At 46.4% G+C, this 18,935-nt stretch overlaps 2 protein-coding genes across 19 annotated transcripts in view; one reads left to right on the top strand and one right to left on the bottom strand.

Moving 5' to 3' along the window:
* The window catches only part of ESR2 (estrogen receptor 2), a 92,836-nt gene extending 85,821 nt beyond the window's left edge, over positions 1–7,015 (top strand). Inside the window, exon 10 of the mRNA XM_061429103.1 lies at positions 3,735–7,015. The gene's annotated coding sequence lies outside the window, so the exon portion shown is untranslated. The remainder of the gene's footprint in view (positions 1–3,734) is intronic.
* The window catches only part of SYNE2 (spectrin repeat containing nuclear envelope protein 2), a 326,466-nt gene that overhangs the window by 12,651 nt on the left and 294,880 nt on the right, over positions 1–18,935 (bottom strand). For 16 of the 18 annotated variants that reach the window (XM_061429086.1, XM_061429085.1, XM_061429088.1 and 13 more), the window contains 6 exons: positions 10,656–10,818; positions 5,121–5,308; positions 4,441–4,591; positions 3,917–4,099; positions 2,368–2,505; positions 1,349–1,543 (listed from right to left, as the gene is read on the bottom strand). In XM_061429086.1, coding sequence (XP_061285070.1) covers positions 1,349–1,543; positions 2,368–2,505; positions 3,917–4,099; positions 4,441–4,591; positions 5,121–5,308; positions 10,656–10,818 — 1,018 coding nt within the window. Of the gene's footprint in view, positions 1–1,348; positions 1,544–2,367; positions 2,506–3,916; positions 4,100–4,440; positions 4,592–5,120; positions 5,309–10,655; positions 10,819–11,719; positions 11,810–16,442; positions 17,793–18,935 lie in introns of those variants that run through there. The other 2 variants (XM_061429101.1, XM_061429102.1) reach the window with 2 other exon arrangements.

The following is an 18,935-nucleotide window of genomic DNA, read 5'->3' as shown; positions in this document are numbered from 1 at the left end:
GCTAATTTTTAAAGAAGTTGTTTCAAGTTGGCCAGTTGGAGACATAAAGATAGAAAAAGTGGCCAATCGTGTTGGTCAGTGGTCACCAGTGAAACTTCTGGCAGAGGCAGTGAGCTGTAAATAATGGCCTTAACTCCACTTGAACGTTCCAGAGGCGCCTCTCTCCAGGGAAACATCACAACTTTTTTGGAAAGCTGGTGCTTTTGGTGCTTCAAAGGTGAGAATAAAGCACTGCTACTGCTGCTACTGCTAAGTCGCTTCAGTCGTGTCCGACTCTGTGCGACCCCATAGACGGCAGCCCACCAGGCTCCCCCATCCCTGAGATTCTCTAGGCAAGAACACTGGAGTGGGTTGCCATTTCCTTCTCCAATGCAAGAAAGTGAAAAGTCAAAGTGAAGTCACTCAGTCATGTCCAACTCTTAGCGACCCCATGGACTGCAGCCTACCAGGCTCCTCCGTCCATGGGATTTTCCAGGCAAGAGTACTGGAGTGGGGTGCCATTACCTTCTCCGAATAAAGTACTAGAAAGGCACAAATATTAAGATACAGGAAAAGGCTGATACATCACCAAGTTACTGCCAGAAGCAAAACCAGGACAGTTACCATCATATCCTGGGGGTACTGACACAGGCCAGAGAAGCTCTGTGCCGAGGAACCCGTGGGAAACAGGTAAGAGGAACAAGAACTTGCAGGAGGGCCATCCTTTCCACTGAGAAATAGCAGCTCCTCAGTAAGTATGGTTCTATATTAGTAAGAGTGGAAAGAACATTTTTCAACTCAGCTTCTTGAAGCAGACTCGCAGACACAGAGTACTGAGGCTACTAGTGAGCAGAGGGTAGCAACATCGGGGTAGGGGGAGTACGAGGTACACACCATTAGGTAAAAACGAGCTTCAAGGATACACTGTACAACACGGGAATACAGCCAATATTTTATAATAACTATAAATGGAGTATAACTTTGAAACACTGTGGATCACTATACCATACACCTGTGACATATAATATTGTACAGCAACTACACTTAATAAAACAAAAACACAGGTTTTTTTTTTTTTTAAAACAAAAACCAAACTATCGTTAGCTGTAACATGGTAAGTTTCCCAGTCTTTAAAAGTGGAGTCAAGGAACCTCCATGGTGGTCCAGTTGCTAAGACTCCACACTCTTGCTGCAGGGGGCCCGGGGCTCGATCCCTGGGGTCAGGGAACTAGACCCCACATGCTGCAACTAAAGAGCCTGTGTGCCCGTCTCAGACCCAGGGCAGCCAAATAAATAAGTATTAAAAAAGTGGAGTCAAATATCAGCTTTGGGTGGCCCAGAACCCCTGTGGGAGGGGCGGTGCCCTTACCGGCGCGTGGGAGGTGAGCCTCCGGTGGAACCGGGAGACCCTGCCGAACACTTCCTGGCAGTAGCGGTGCAGCTCCTCCAGCTCGTCCTCAATCAGCACGGCGTCCAGGGGCTCGCTCTTCTGAATGAGCTGCTCCCCAAAAACGATGAGCTGATCAATCTTGTTGGTATTTAACGTAATCTCCTGCTGGAAACCCTATTTAGAGGATGAAGAAGAAAGGATTTCAAACTCTAGCTTCATCAATTTTGAACTAAGTGACTATAATGAGTTAAGAATTTAAAATGATCATACACATTTTTTTCTTTCCCCTTTTGGGCACGGACTTTTCCAATTAAAATAATTCTAAGGGTCTGGCACAAACGGACATTTACTGCTTTTGGGTGTGAGAAGTGTCTGTTCCTGGTCCTACTGTTTCTTTTTTATTAACTTATTTATTTATATTTTTATTGGAGTATAGTCGCTTTACAAGGTTGTGTTAGTTTCCACTTCACAGCAAAGTGAATCGGTTATGTGCATACACATATCCCTTCTTTTTTGGGTTTCCTTCCCGTTTAGGTCACCACAGGGCACTGGGTTGAGTTCCCTGCGCTAGACAGTAGGATCTCACTAGTTACCTATTTTAGACATACTATCAACAGTGTATGTATGTCAATCCCAACCTCCCAGTCCATCCCACGCTCCTGAGGGAGAGTTTCGTCCTGCCTCAGCCCACAGGTGTACTCAGGCTTGAGTGCTGGAGAAACAGCATCTTATGAATGAAGTCCTCTTTGGCACCTCAGGAGTGTTCTCCCCTTGGACGATTATAAATGACAAAGAGAACGAAGGGCCTCGTTCCAATGACCCCTGGACTGTAAGGTACGGTATGCCTGCTCGTGATAACCTGGCAGGACGCAGGTGGATGCGGTCTGGCTGCTCCGGCAGCTCTGGAATCTGCTCTTAGGGTGTCAGGTGGAGTCTGTACTTGGCCAGCTCTCCACAGGGTGCGCTCTGTGGGGAGGAGCCAGGGAGGCAGGCCTTACGTTCAGCTGGCGCATCTTGTCATCAGCATCGCTCTCTGAGAAGTGCTCCACATTGGTCAGCTGTAGGTCCATCTCTGTGAGCCACACCAGGATGCTCTCCCTGGTCCCCTCAAATTCCTCCCTTTGGTTGGTGAAATGCTACAAAAAGGGGGAGAAGGTCACATTTGTGTTGATGGCAGAACAGGAGTTCAGGCAGACAGCAAGGTCCCTTTCAGCACAGGGGAAGGGGAGCCTGGGGTACCCCCAGAAGCCCACTCAGCATGCAGGGGGACCGCTGTGGGGTCAGGAGCCTGGGGTCTGGTCCTGGCTGTTATACCAACAAGCCCCCTAACTTCTCTGAGTCTCAGTGTCTGCTGGTAAATGAGGTGAGGTGTGGGAATGTTGACCATGATCTCTAGGGTTCTTTCAGCAATGGAAATTCTACAATTCTCTAGTCTAGGTCAGTGATTTTCCTAGTCTGCCCTTTGAGGAACCCCCTTAAGAGTCCAGCCCAGGCATTTGCCTGTTTCTACCTGTTAGCTTTCTATGGGAACTTTTTTCAAGATGGAAAAGTACCCATCTCGGGGTTGAACCTGGACTAGTGCCCGATCTGCCTTCACTGATACAATTCCGAGTGTCTTTCCTCAAAGAAAAAACCCAGATTTATCACCTCCAATTCAGGAGGCCTCTCGGGTTACCACCTCATAGACAGGCAGCTGATTCTCAGACAAACACTGTGCCAAGTGAAGCCTTTGCTGGTCACAGTCAAATTAGCAGGAGATAAATTAACACAAGGGGGTGTCTGAAAAGCTAGCCAATTTCTTCTCCCTGAGAAGGTTAAAAAAAAAAACAAAAAAACACACACCCAGATTTGCCTTTTCTTAGAATGGCTTTAACAGCGCTCAGCCTTGAGAATAGAATCAAGGATTAAAATTACTTCCTTCAGCCACCACCCACACCGGTCCTGTCCGTTTACACCTGGACTCACAAAGCGCTGACATATGATGTCTTAGGAGTTACAGAACCCTAAGGTGACTGTTTATACCCCAGAACCAAACCCAACATTTGAGGTTCATCAGTTGCTCTAAAATTGGGAGAACAGTCACTGTCCCCAACCCCCAACACAGAGGGGGCTCTGTCCATCCCCTCACAGTGCGAGAGCCAACAGGACACATGGGCAGACGGCAAAGTGCGCCTCTTCCGAGATTAAGAGGTACCTTCACCAGACCCAGTGACGACAGTGCCCCAGACCCTGGGCAGTGTGGGTGTCACCCTTGGGGGTGACAGAAGCTGAAAAAAGCAATGTATTTGGTAACACAAATCCCATAAACAGGTTCAGACCTATTCTGAAGCAAATGACTTCTTTAAAAAAAATTTTTTTTTGGCAGCTCTCATGGCAGCTTTGGGCTTAGACAAAGGGGAAGGCTCTGCGGGAAGAATGCTAAGACAGCTTAGGCCTCAAGAGACACCTTCTACCCGCTGCTTTTGTTACAAGCCTGACTGATATCAAGTATCAGCTTCCCACACCCCCCAGCATCTACAAGTGACCCGGTGACGTAGAGGGGGTTACTCTGAGTCTCCGCAGGACGGCCGTGACCCGCTTCTGGAGGTTGTCCCATCTCTGGTTGCCCTCATGCACCATCTGCTTCAGTTTGCTGGCCGTGTCGGTGCGGTTCTCGCGGGCCAGCCGCCGGTACTGCTTGTTGATGAGCTCCAGCTGCGTCAGCCTCTCGTGGATCTGCCGCTGGAAGGCCTGCAGCAGGCGGGGACCGTCAGTGCCACAACTCCAGGCCCCAGGCCACCTGCCTCAAGTGTCCATCACCAAAGGAAAGGCAGTCGCTAGCTTCACTCATTCTTTTGATGCTACCAGGGAACAGCCTTTCAAGGTCATGGCTGGGTGGTTAGCATGAATCAGTAATGCCCTGCAAAGTCGCTGGAGCAGCCGATACAGACTGGGCGGCCCTGACTAGGGGTGGGGAAGCCTGCCACTCATGGGAAGACCCTGTAGCCATCCCCGAGCCCTGCGAGTTCCTGGTTCTCAGGACCACTGGCTGGAAGGTGCCGCTGGGGGGCGGGGGGTGGTTGGGTCTTTACCTCAAACCTCTTCAGCTCCTCTTTGGCAACTGTGTACAACACCTCGGAGGAATTCGGACAGGCCGCTGTCCTCTCGGCAGCCTTGAGCCAGTCCTCAAAGCGGGAGTAATCATCTAGAAACTTCTGCCATAGCCTCCACGTCTCCTCAATTCTAATGGAAGGAAAGAACTCAATGCAAGCTGCCTATTCCAATGAGAGCTTTCGTACAGCTTCTTCTCCCACTTCCAGCCCTGGCCCCATGCACTGGCACTAAAAGTCTGGGGGTCGGGGGGGTGGTGGGGGTGATTCTGCTACCCCTTCCAGGAAATAACCAGAGACATCACTTCGTGGTCAGGAAACCCTCCTTCTGGGAACACCAGGCCTCTCTGAACTCCAGCTTCACAGTGGTCACCCAACAGGAGACCGGCGTCTTCCACCACACAGATCTGGGACACTTCAGTACAGTGTAACCCGCAGTTACACCCAAGACACAGCAGAGCCAGGGAGAGACATGACCCTGATCATGCTTTCCTTGAATGATTTCTTTAATAAGGACTGGCCACACCTACTGAGCCTTCCCCGCCAGCACTCAGCACGTCCCTCAGCGAAGCTAACAGAACACGGGCACTGTTACATAGGTCAGATGGGAACATGGAGTGGGCGGACCACACTTAAATCACCCAGGGCAGCTCAGCCCTTACTTCATCCGCCGCTCCATGGACATGGCACAGATGTTCCTCCAGCGTCTGTCCAGGCTCCTGGTGGTCTGCTGGATGGAGTCGCACTCGGTCTCGTTGGCGCAGGCATCCGAGTCGTGCAGGAGGACATCACAGATGTTAAACACAGACTCCACCCCTGCGCTGTGCTGCTCAATGTCTCGCTGCAGGTCCTGCAACAACAGGAGAGGAGGAGGCACTGTGAGGTGGCGGCGGCGGTGGAAGGGCTGGCATCGAAGGAGCCCCTCCTTCCAGGCTAGGGGACACAGTCCTGCGTGCATTTCCACCTGGGACTCCGCAATACAGGCCAAGTCACCTTTGTGCAACCCCTGTGCTCCAGCACCCGACAGGAGGCCTAACTGTGGGCAACCGGGGGATGAAGGTATTGAACTAGGTGAAGGAGGCAAAGGAATGGGGGTCCACTTCCCTGACAGCCCACCACCCCAGACTTTGGGGTGGCATTCGATCTACTCCACACCATCCAACCTCAAGGGCCTCCAGTTTAGATTTGGCTTTCGGGAGGTTTTCCTTGGAAAACTGTCTTGAACAGGACCTAAGACTTCAGCAACACAAACTCTTAACCTTTTACGGGTCACAGGATTCTTAACTCTACCAAGAGTTCTGTGCTATCTTCATACAGTCCACCCCCAAATTGTGCACACAGTGGCACGGTGCCCACAGCCTCCCCACGGGCGCGTCCTAGGGCTCCATGGGCCCAAGGGGAGAATTTGGGCTAGAGACTTTGCCCTCTAACTCATAGGGGTGGGGGCGGGGTCTCTGGGGTCTTGTCCCATGATGGGGAGAGCACTGCTGATTCAGGAAAATGAAGGCTCACCAAGAGAAAGCTCATGGTCGCTGGAAACCTTGTTTAAGAATAAGCATAGCATTTTCAGTTATCACCCAGGGAGTACTGCTTCTGCACACGGGGCAGGGCTGGGCGAGGGCGAGGTGAGCAGCCTGTTTGTCTTGTTATTCTGGACGAGTTAGTCCTCTCCTGTATCCAAACTCCGTGATAAGTGACATGAGGCCACGCCACTCATCTTACTACCCAAACTACACTGTGAAATAGACAAAGTGAAATAAACTGCTGGATTCAACAGAAAGTTCCCTGGATTCAACAAAGTTCATTTTAAGAGGGATTATTTTATAAACAGTGTCTACCATTGTCTACAGAAAGGCAGCCTGAAGTTTCTTCCAGGTCATCTCAGTATTTAAAAATTTTGGAGATTATGACTGGATTACTAGATAGGACTAATGTTTTCCTACTCTTCTTCTGATAAATGCACATTTGTCTCATGCTGTGTCTAGGTGGGAACAAAATGCTAATACTCAAATCAAGTTTTAAATCACGCAGTTCTCAACACAGATCCTAACTTATGAACAATGGGTACCTCAAAGTTACATTCAGAAGAAAATATGTTTTTTTTTAGTTCGTCACCATATGTTCTATGAAAAGAGATGCGCAGGTGATTTTCTTTAAGCTCTGCAGTCTAGGACAAATGTCTGAGATGCTGTAATGGGGGCAGTCATCTTGGGGTCAGTGGAAGACTAGCTTTATTAGGTTTAATAGAATTTCAGATTTAAGAATTCTCACCAGTTCACAGAATTGCCACAGGCTTTCTTAAAATTTGCAGCTTGATAAGGGATTTTGATAAGTCCCTTTTAACTGTTTTGCCAGATAAGGAATCTTAATGCTGGTGCTAAATGAATAATACTGACAATTACCTTTCAAAAATGGTACCTGCCCCTGACCTTGCTTGGTAGGATTTGACTGAAAAGCACTGAGAAAGTCTAGTCTATGGATAAACATAAATGCCATGTATTTTAATAGCCTCTTTGCAGTTACTCTACATTTTCTACTCAGCTTATACTGAATGAAACAGCTGAAGAAAACTGGGTAATATAAAGGGTGAATGATGGCAAGAAACGGGCTGTCCGATGCTTTATAAAAGACCATGAACATCTCGGCAAAAAAGGAGCCCCAAGTTTTCTAAAATTTCCCAAACTTCTAAAACACCACAAAATGGCCAACTGTAGTGTGAACTAGTCATCTTGTAAAGTATAAAATAAATAGTGGACTCTATTTTAAAACACAAACCAGTGAAGTCCGAGACAAGTGACATTTTGCAAACTGAGATATCCCACGACTAGCACCTGTGGTGAGGCCCCTGGTTTCAAAATTGTTCAAATGCAGAGATGAATCTAACCTAAGAAACATCCTAAAGCCACGTGAAAGACTTTTGCCAACAATTCTGGAAACACGGGCGCCTGTTTGCTTTGTGTTTCTGTTCCTGAGCAGGTGGCACAGAGCACTAGAGCTGCAAAACGGCTAAGGCAGATGGGGGAGGCAGGAAGCTAGGGACGAGAATGCAGCTGGGAAGAGCGAGAATACACGTGCAACCAGAAAAAGATGAAATAAAGAGCAGAAATCAGGAAAACCAGGGTGAGAGGGCAAAAGTCACGGGGTGTGTTATGGGACCCCAAGTAGTGGCTCCAGACTGTCTCTTGGGAGGCGCTGGGGGTGTCAAGCAAGTCCAGCAGGGTGGTCTTGGGAGTGGTTTGGGGGCTTTGCAGAAGGCTGACATGACCCACTTGGGGAGGGGACTGCTGGGAATTACAGGGTGCAGGATAATTAACGCCCCCGGCCACCACCAGGCACCTCCACAGAGAACCAAGAAGCCGAAGGAAACTGGAGAGGAATGCTGAAGACATAGTGGAAGTGGTTCATGGTTTAAAAATGTCACAGAGGTGGCCATTGCTTCCTCTGCATTTTGAAGATGATACATATTCTACAGGAATAACAACACAACCCTTACTACCTAAAGCGTTTCTCATAAAGAAGAGAAGCAAAAAGACTTCTGTAAGGTCTGAGCCTTTCTGCACCAGGCTCCCAAGGACATTACAGTGAGGGTCCAGGGACCTCACGGCTCTTAATCACTTTGGGGGCCTGAGGGCTTCTGCAGAAGGTAGGACTAGGTGATCTCAAGCTTGGGTCTTATTTCTGGAAGTAATCAAGCAATTTGTTATATTGAAATTAGTGGCAGCGACACAGGTAAAGTTTTTTTCTAATGGCCCATACTTTTTTGTGTGTGACACATTTTTTGGTTTTGGTGGAGCATTTAAAGTCTAGGTTAAGTTATAATTTTTTTTTATTTTAAATAAGAATACTAAAGGTTTCCTCAGGACATCTGTGGTAGGCAGAATATCGGCATTTTAAGAACCAGGTTCTTATCCCCAGAACTGTAGCTATGCTAGGTTACACGGCAAAGAGAATTAAGGGTGCCAATCAACCTTAAAACAGGGAGATTATCCTGGATTCTCTGTGTGGGTCTAATGGAATCTCAAGGGTCCTTAAAAGTAGTAGAGACAATTGGAGGGAGAAAGGCAGAGAGAGAGGCTAAGTTGCTGGCTTTGAAGATGGAGGAGGGAGGCACGGACCAAGAAATGTGGGCAGCGTCTAGGAACTCAAGGCAAACACACGGATCCTCCCCTAGAACTTCCCTTGGTAGCTCAGAAAGTAAAACCTGCCTGCAATGCAGGAAACCTGGGTTCGATCCCCAGAGAGTTCCACGGACAGAGGAGCCTGGCTGCAGTCCATGGCGGCTGCAGTCCATGGGGTCACAAAGAGTTGGACACGACTGAGTTAGTGAACACTAACACTCGAACCTCCAGAAAGGAATGCAGCCCTGGCAACACCTTGACCTCAGCCCTGTGCCAGATTTCTGACCTCCAGAACTACAAGATGATACATGTGCATTAACCTTCTCAATCAGTAGTAATCTGTGACAGTGTAATAGAAAATTAATACAATATCTGACTTCTTTACAGCAATGTGATCCTGAACACTAACTCCATAATTTGCTTTATAACCAAGGGATAAGAATTCCATGATGGTGATTCTAAGTTCTATGAAGAGGAAAACTTCAAATCAGCCAGATTAAAATTATATACCATTTCAGTATACAGGAACAAACATGGCCAAGAGAATGGCAGCTGCTCCAAATTATACACTTTTGGGAATAAATTCCCTGCAATTTAATGATGTTTGTCACACGTCAGATTTATAAAATGTTAACACATTTATATAATCAGCACCTGCCAAATTTAGCCAGTCATTCTTCAAGGGGAAAAATGTCAGCTTTGGTTCTATTTACCCGAAAAAGCTCACCAGTCAGGGTAAATGGTTATATATAAGGCCTGTCTATGAAGAGACTATTCAAAGAAATCCAACCTAATGGGTAAATCTTGTAATTAAAGCTGATAATATTTAGTAGCTGTGACTATACTGAAAAGGAATGAAAATCTCTGCAGTGTCCATTAACATGGTGGTTATATCAATATTCATTTCTCCACAAAAGAAAGATGGAATATAGACGACCTCAGTGGAAAAGATATACTTAAATTTCTGAGACTAAGTGGAAAAACCAGTATTTTTACTTAGGAGCATTGCTAAATCATATTAGTTTAAAAATCAGAGAATAGGCATTATTCAAACAGTAAAATGTAATAGGATTAAATAAAGATCTAAGTTGTGAGTATTATCAAATAGTTAGCTCTATTTCAGGGGAGCATGAAATGTTGACCTGAACTCAAGAGAATTTATCATCAAGGGGTGGCCTTCTGGCCTCGATGATAATCTGATGAAAAAGGTTTAGCCCCCCAAGCAGCTGTGATATGTGGGTGAATCACCCCTGCCTGGTGAGTTACAAACAAACACCAAGGCTTTGGAGGAAATAGGAAGAAAATATACAAGTCTGTGAACTTGATGGTGACCATATTGCTTTATATGGTTAAAACCGAATGTGTTCACAGGGCTAAGAAAAACAAGAGAAGGAAAGCTACTAAACTAACATAAACTTAGCTATTTTAAAAATAAAGAGAAGCTTGGGCACTGCATATGAGAGTGAGTTTCTGAACATGAGCCCTTAGAGGGCAGGAGAGTGGATTTGACAAGTCAGTGAGACCAAAGAGTACCCACCAGGTAAGGGGGCAGGACTCAATGGTGTTCAAACTGTGGGATTTCCAAGGTTGGCTAAGAGGCGACAGAACCGATGGCAGAAATGTACAGAACATCCACAGGAGAGGCTTCCTCCGCTATGGGTCCTCTGTATTCCCCACCCCTCGAGCCTCCCATTTTTTTTGAAACTCTATCAGACCCAAGTATTGTCCCATGAAGACCTTCTTTGGTTGGAAAATTATTTTTCTTTCAAGTCATTGCCAAAACTATGTTACCAAAAGACAAAGATCAAAGTTAAGGAAAATACAAAATTAAAAAACCCTTATTTATCACTACAATTAAGGTCTGCATCTTTCAAAATATTTCACAAGAAGCCACACGAATGGTGGGGTGTGCGTGTAAGAGACAGATGCCTCACACCCCCAGGGACACAGACAGGTGGTCAGCTTTCTCTGGAAGAAACAAACCAATACTATGGATGTGAACCCACTAAAACACACAGCCAGCGTGAGACAGGTCTGAGTGAGTGGGCCCTGACAAAAACCCATTCCACACTTCCCCACCTGCTGCTCAGCAAGCCTCTTCTGGATCTCTTGATCGTCACAGACATCATAAACCACGGGCTTAGAAAGCTCAGACTCGATCCGAGCCAACCAGGTGCGAAGGTTGCTCATGTTTTTGTCTAACTGCTGAATAAAAGCAAAGGTCTCCTTCAACTTCTTCACCCTAAATATATTTGCAGGGGAAAAAAAAAGAGAGACGGAAAACAAAAGCACAATGTTTAGCGGTGAGAAAAATGCACCCACAAGCGTGTTGAAGAGTAAAATGGAATCATCATTGGCTACTGATTTTATAGCAGGGACAATGCTCATGTCACCAGATACAAGTTTTCACAGAATATGGGACAATTTACAAAACTGCTGTTGCAGTTGATTTTTAAATGGATTAAGATGTAAAATCCTATCGTTCCCAAGGTGGGGTCCCCTGAGACCTAGTACATCTTTCCGGGGCTTCAGAGGAGTCAGGAGATGCCATTTCTTTCTTTCCATCTTAACATCACCACACGTGACTTCTGTCCAGTTTTGGTCTTGGGTATCACCAAGGGCACAGCAGTCAGGGACCTTCCATGACAGGTAAAGATGTTACACACCTGTCTTACTGGGGGTCTCTGGCCCTAGATGCCTCTCATGAGACCCTCTCCTTGAGTCAGCACAGAGCATGTCCTAAACCCCACCACATCCAGCCTGAGGCGCTGGCAGTGTTGCACACAAGGAACCAGCCCGTCATGGGAAAGCTGAGCCAAGAAGGGAGGGGTGGACACGTCGTCAGCAAGCACGGTTCTAGCTCCATTTAACCCAATCAATCCACCTGGCTCGGCATGGAGTAGACTTGAACTAACACGCTTGGCATCAGCATACACAGAGAGCTCACGGGCATGTCAAAGTGCTGTCAAGGGGGAGTGATGCAGGGGCTGAGGGAAAATGATCTCCATATAGATCCCCACAGACAATGTGAAAATCCTCAAGCAGAGCAAGTGAAGGCTTGCTCTGGTAATCTGTGGGCTTTTTTAATCCCAGAGACTTGAGGTAATGGCAACAATGGAAAGTTCCCACTTACTGATACTCACGTTACGAGGCTATCAGAACTGCATCCCACGGTGCTGGAAAGAGAAACTGGGGCACTGACTGTAACTCACAGGAAGTGCCCCGCCCGCCCCAGCCACCAGCATCTCTTCCTTGACTGCTTGTGAACAGCTTCCTGCTGCCCCCTCACCCTCCTACCAGCTTCTGGTTCTGTAGCTGAAGCATACAGCGTCCGATCCTCATTCAAACCCTTCCACGGTCCTCGCCTACCCTGACATATCAGTTTAAAACCTTGACCCTTTCAATTCCTCAAGTGGTCCGTGTCCTGTCTGCCTCCAGCCCTGCCCTCCACAAACCAGCTCCCCTTTCCTTCTCCCGTAGCTTCTACTGCTGTTCTGAGATGAGCTGGGGGCTTCTCACCCATGTGCTCCCACAGCCCTGGGGGTCTCCGGCATTAAGTGTGTTCACATCCCTCATTCGCTGTGCCCATCCAGACAGAGTCCACAGCAGCCAGGTGGCATGCGGCCCCCTCTGCGTGCACCGCACACCCTCAGACCAACTAGTGGCCAGGAGGTGTTTACAAACATTTCCTGAATGAATAAATATGTATGAGCACCTCTAGTTCATGTGACTATCTAGTAAAACCATAGAGTTACGTATTACCAGAGAGTTGTTTTTTTATTATTATGTTCTTTTTTGCACACTACTGACAAAGTCAACCTTGTGTGTGTGTGTTAGTTGCTCGGTCATGTCTGACTCTTTGTGACTCCACGGACTGTAGCCCGCCAGGCTCCTCTGTCCATGGGGTTCTCCAGGCAAGAAGTGGAGAATTGGAGTGGGTAGCCATTTCCCTCTCCAGGGCATCTTCCTGATTCAGGGATTGAATCCTGGTCTCCCACACTGCAGGTAGATTCTTTACCATTTGGGCCACCAGGGAAGCCCAATCAACCTTGGGGAATGATTTCTAGCTTCAGTTCTATTTCCAGTTAGTTTTACAATTTAGGGAAAATCCTTCTACCTCAGGCCCTCACCTCCAGCATGACTCTCAGGTCCCCTCAGCCTCAGGAAGGTGGTAGCATCTGGGCAACATGCAGGCCAGAGCCCTGGAGTGAGCAGACCCCGGTCTGAGCCCCACTGTACCATCTATAAGCTGTGTACCCAGCAAGGGACCTAACCTTCCTGATTCCCAGTTTCCTTGTTAACCAGCAAATTATCGACCTTGTAGGGGTTTCTGAGACAAACAGGGGGATGCATGTAAACCTCTGGCATAAAGCAAGCACTCACTATGCTCACTCAGCTCTTATGACTGATGACTGGGATCACACACTGCTACAATAAGGCCTCATTTATATGGCACCAGCCCTCACACGGTCCTTTTATAAATATTTTATCCTCGTAGTGCCATGAGGAGCGCAAGCTTGGAAGGAGTCCAAGGAGCCTGGTGATGAAGAGCACACACTTTGTGTTAAGGGTCTGGGTATGAGCCCTGGCTCTGTTTAATCTCATGTGTAAAACGGTGTGAACAGTGGAACCTTCCTCCATGGGGTGGCTGAGAGGACAGAATGAGATACAAATACATGAAAGGCACAGTGCCTGACAGAGATAAATGCCCAGAAATTGTGGTTGTGATCATCTGAAGAAGGTAGATTTTCCAAATTACATTCTTACTGCAAATACCACAAGAAATTTCCTTTAAAGCCATAAGATGATTTATTAAAAAGGAAGCAATGGAATCTGGGGCCAGGCCTGGATCTAGGCCAGGCCAGCTGTAACCTAGATCCTTCCTTTATTCCCCTGACTTTAGAGTTAGACCCTCCTCACCCCAATGTCTTATCACCCTGACTGCCTGAGGAACAGAAAGAACACTCCAGACAATGCCAGAGCAGTTGGGAACCCCAGGCCCCATGGGACAAAGTCTCCCATGTAGTTTGCAAGGGGCCAGAGAAGCGCGGCCCTGAGAGCTCCCTGTATGTGGGGAGAGGTGCTCAGGCCAGCACCTCTGCACAGCGCCCTGCTTCCCCATCCGTCCCCTTCTCTTCTCCCAGAATGGCAGCCCGCACTGCTTCACCCAGCACCTGACCCCATTCCATCATAAGGATCTCAGTTTCTTTATTTTGAAAGAAAAGGGTTAGAATACAACTTTTTAAATGAAGAAAGCTAACAAGTAACGAAATAACCTAGGAGCAAAAAGAGCAAGATACAGTGATCCTGAATTCTGTTAAGGGTGAGGTGTGCAACAAGTAGAGGGGGGAATATGGCAAGGTGGATGCAAAATTAGCTTGGCACCCCCAGGACTATGGTACTCCAGGCCAGTGGTGCCCAAAATATGGGGCTCAGGCCCATTGGTGTCCAAACTAGTTAGGTGTGGGAATAAAATACTAGACTTTCTCTGTTATCCCATTCTTACAATGGGCATGCTTTATAGTTCACAAACTATATTACTAAAATGGAACATCTACAGAAATGCCGACATCTACATGTGTCAGGCTTGTTGTGCTTTATATATAGTAGTTAACTCATTTAATCCTTACAACAGTGCTGTGAAATCAGTATAGAATCATGCCCATTTGACAGATGAGGTAACTGAGGCAATGAGGTTAAAGAATTTGCCATGGTAACATACTCATTCAATGGCAGAGGAAGGATGTCAACCTGGGCAATCTGGCCAGAACTGCTGTTCCTAAGCGCTTTTTTTGTGATGGCTCGTATAAACCTACACATGATAATGTGCACATGCGTGGGGGTACAGGATAGTTTTCATCGCTGTCAGGGAATATGACCAGGCTTCAGGACACAATGGGGGGTAGGAACCCACCTACTAAATGCTGCATTTTGAGTGCCCACTTTGCCCCTTCATGATTTCCTTTCAATAAACTTTAACCACTGACTTTGTCTGGGGTCCTGTGAAGATCCTGAGGATTCCAAGATAACTTATTCCCAGGGGTCATGATCTAATTTGACATTATAATACAATATAGGAGCTGCTCAATAAATATCTTCTGAATGAGCAAGTGACATTCACACATCCCTTCAAACTTGTGTTTTTCATAAATGAGATGGTCATAATACATTTTAAAGGAAAGAGGTAAAGATCAGAGCACCTTCAAGCCATCCAGACACAGACAATTTGCTGGTATTCTACGAGTCACACACGCTCCTAGACCTTGGTTCTATATTAGACATGCTAAGAACTCCAAGCTTATACATCACATGCTTGCTTGGGGCAAAAAAAAAAAAAAAAAGAGGAAGGGAGAGGGTGGGAGGGAAAGGAAAAGAAGCTACAAAACATCCTATCAGTCAGGACTTAACCTGCTTCTATGTCCCAACCTCTGACCAAATGTCCCCAAATGCGAAATATCCCCAAATGCCCAGTGGTATAAATGAATGTTGTTCCTCATACTATCATACTAAGACTTACTCGGAGAACCGTCAGATGCACTGCTTAGTCTGTATGGTTCTATTCTGTGGAGACACTAATATAATTATCTAATCATCACCTTTCCCAGGTCAGGAAGTACACGTCATTTGCCAACCCAGGCAACCAACCTCCTAGTTAGGCCTTGTTAATTTTGCTCTTGGAAAATTTTAAATCTCGAGTTAATATTGGGAACAAGGAAATCCATTCAGAGAGCAGACTGTTGGCACAGGGAAGCAAGCACAATTCTGGACTGCATCAACCACCCAGGCAGCTTAAGTAGCTCACCATCTCGGCACTGGCCCATGGTTCATCCCAGATGCGCTTGACTAATACTAATCACACATATATTTCAACAAATCATGTTTCTCTGGAAAAAATAAACACAATTCCCTGAGCTGAATTCCAGTTCTAAGGACTAGAAAACCAAAATATTTAAGTGCAAAGAGGAAGTTTTTCACCTATATGAACTATTAGAAGACCTGAATAAAGTTAACACATTTTTATATAATACCAAACAAAATAAGAAGTTTGCCAAAGAGTATACATTTTAGAAGTTCTTTTGTGGGGCTTGTGGGTAGAAATGCAGAAAATAATCAAGATGAATAAAGTTTTCCATCTAGTGATGGATGGGAATTTAATACCTATGAACCCTGTTCTCTCTCAAAAATAAAAATTAAGCCAGGTAACTAAATATCACTTCATGAGTCAGGCATAAGTCTTAATGTGTGAGGGAAGCTTTAAATATCAAATTCATGTATATGGAAGAGTTTACATTGCAGCCCTATTTTCTCCATGCAAAAGGGTCTACAGTTAAATGATTAAGGTCCTGGATCAGCATTAGCTAGAAAAATTCCCATGCCAATGCGGACTGCATAACTTAAAAAGGAAAACTGAGATGGTTGAATATCCGAATTTGTGCTAAAACGGACACTCAGACTCGTGGGCAGCTGTCAGTTGCTAAAAACATTGTATGAATTCTGCATAATTGCATCTTTGTAAACAACTAACCAGCCCTGTAGTAAGATAATCAATTACTCCAAGATCCTGAAGCCCTGATTTGAGGGCAGGGACATCACATTTGAGCTAATCCTCTCTTTGAACCCGAGGACTTCCATTTTCCCCACAGCATAATCACTTCTCTTGCCCAGCTTGTCAAAGGCTGGCTGCAGACACCGCACGGCATGCTGACAGTGGAAAGAACCCATCCCCCGATGGCCGAGCACACACACTCCGCAGCCACCATCTCATCGGTCATTTCTATTGTAACGAACATGGGAGCGCGAGAGAGACACCCAGAGACAGCAGCCGCCCCTCCCAGATGCAGAGCGGATGATCGAAATGGCACTTACTGTTGATGAGAAAAAATCATTCCTTAGGTTGAGCGAAACCTCCAAGTTCCCGGCTGCACCTCCACCTCCCGGGGACGAGGCGGCCCCTCCCCCGCACGGCGGCCTCTCCATTCACTGGTTCTGCATCTTCCCCAGGCCGCCCTCCCGCAGGCTCCCAGGGGCTTGCCTCGCCGGCCACCACAGAACAGTGCCCAGAGGCGAGCAAGTGACCTGCGACTCCGCTAACTGCAATTTTTAAATCTTAGTTTTCTCCCTTCCAGTAAACAAACATCTCCAGCCCCTGCCTGTCTCTCACACACACAGTCTTTGTTCTGACGCTACAGGATTGCAATGCCAGGGAAGAAAGTCCCTGTGTTATCTATGGGTTATTTATGAAGTGCTATAAACCCAGGGAAGAAACATTTAATTTGGGGCGCTCGAAAGGAGGATTTCTGTTCTCATCAAATTAAATGTCTCTGTTTCAGGTTTAAAAGCAAGGGTGTAATCTGAAGCCCCCAGGTCCAACGGGAATGGCTTTCTCCTAAAGGAGAAATTGCCCCAGGAGATTTTCTGCCTTGCCTTTTTAGTCCTGTGCATCCTGGCTTAGGAGGAGCAGAGAATTTATTTAGTCCATTTCTTTGCTTTTTTGCAAAAACAAACAAACAAACAACTATCTTGTTGTACAAAAGGAGTTCAAGATTTGCAGAGGAAGAAATTCTGCAGTTTTCTTTGCTAGTTCCCCTAAGGTTTACCATAATGTGAGGATTTGAAAATTCCTCCACATCCCTATTCATGGTTCTTGATGTGATCCTGAGTGGCTCTGCTTGGTGGAGCACCACTGATTTGTGTCCAAGCCCCTTTTAGGCTCAGTCTCAGCCTTATTGGGAGACTCAATGGTATCAATCATTTTTCATGGATCCCTAAAGCCCAACATTTAGTCATTATTTCATCCCCACTTGAACACAGCAAACACATTCTAAACCAGTGAAATGAGGGGTACAGATTTGGAAATAGTTCCCTCAAATGCAGCGTCTAACTTGTGTCCACATGCCTGGCTGTGCAGGGTGACCTCCACCACTCAGACACCGGACCTATCTGCTGCTGGACACCAGGCTCCTGAGGCTCACGGTCCCTGTGGTGGCTGCTGTCTCCTTGGGGAGGATCCCCGACCCTCAGAAAGGCATTTCTGCTGGCCCTGAGAGCCGCAGCCGCCAGCTCCAGAGGTGGAACGATGGGGTTGATGGGAAGGAACAAGGAGATGGGGGAGGCCGACCTCACATCTGGCTCTCCCTGTGCTAAAAGCCTCTAAGTCTTTCCAGTCCCACTAAATCAGGCAACCTGCTAAGACCAGAGCAAGTCAGCTTTATGACTAGCAGCATTGTTTGGTCTTCCAGAGTAACCTTGAGAAAATACAGATAAAAGGAGAGCAATGAAAAACGTAGCAGTTTAAAAAGGCACACATCTCCTTGGCCATTCTTCAAGGGATGGAAAAACAATCTTAACACGCAGTTGCCATGGTAATAACTGCTGCGCTTAAATGACAACATTTTAATTGCTACTAATATAAAACAGGTGGGCTTTTCACATTGGTAGGAAATTTATGCTTCATTAAAAAGTTTTTTCATGGACTTGATCTTGCTAATAGCAGGAGAGCTATCTAGTCTAATTACAAAGGGACCATAAGGTAGTGTGTCTGAGTGCATCCCTCCTTCATAACACTGGCCTAAGGATGCCAAGTCTATTAAATGATGCTACCATCAATGAGAGATTAGAAGAAAGGTAACAACATTTATGACATTTTTTTAAGAAAAAAAAGTTCCTGTATTCTTTCTTCCATAATGAACATTTACTAAACAGATAAAAAGAAAATTAAAACCACCAATGATGCCAACACCCAATATATACCAATGGAAATACTCTGGGGTATGTCTTTCCGCTCAGCTGTCTCATCTCTTTTAGGCATGCAAAGCTTTCACCAGATTATCCTCACAGGCTGCTAGAAAAGTCTTTAAAACTTTAAAGACTAACCCCAAGTCTCCAAAGAGGCTCCACCCAGATGAACAACTAGAGAGTGACTCACTGAGGACACAGGGCCCCTGCTTCAGGAGGCACAGAGAAGGCTCTGATTAATAAAGGGGGACGGAGGCTCTGGGAAACAAAAGGAGGTGGATTTTTAAGGAGTTTAGCTACTGGGATTTTGAAATCAAGGGTACCCATAGGTGAGATTATGTGTTGAGCTGAAGCTTTCTTTGGCATCAGTCCTGTTGATGGCCAAGAACCTTATTTTCGGAGTTTTAGTCTGTGCTGCTGAAGCAAGGCAATTCTGCATCCATTGGTCCACCATCCAACATCCTGTGCCTTTACTGTTCTTTTTAATAGGTAACCCAGCTGACCCAAAACACGAATCACACATATTGGTGGTTCTGAAAAACAGCTTCTGTAACTTAGCCATCTCTCCTGCATTCAGGTTTCGCTAGGTCAATTTTTAATGACATTATCTTAGAAAACATGGGC

Source organism: Bos javanicus, chromosome 10, assembly GCF_032452875.1.
Source record: "Bos javanicus breed banteng chromosome 10, ARS-OSU_banteng_1.0, whole genome shotgun sequence".
NCBI classification, from domain to species: Eukaryota; Metazoa; Chordata; class Mammalia; order Artiodactyla; family Bovidae; genus Bos; species Bos javanicus.
The sequence above is the reverse complement of the archived record's forward strand: the minus strand, read 5'-3'. Positions and strand labels throughout refer to the sequence as shown.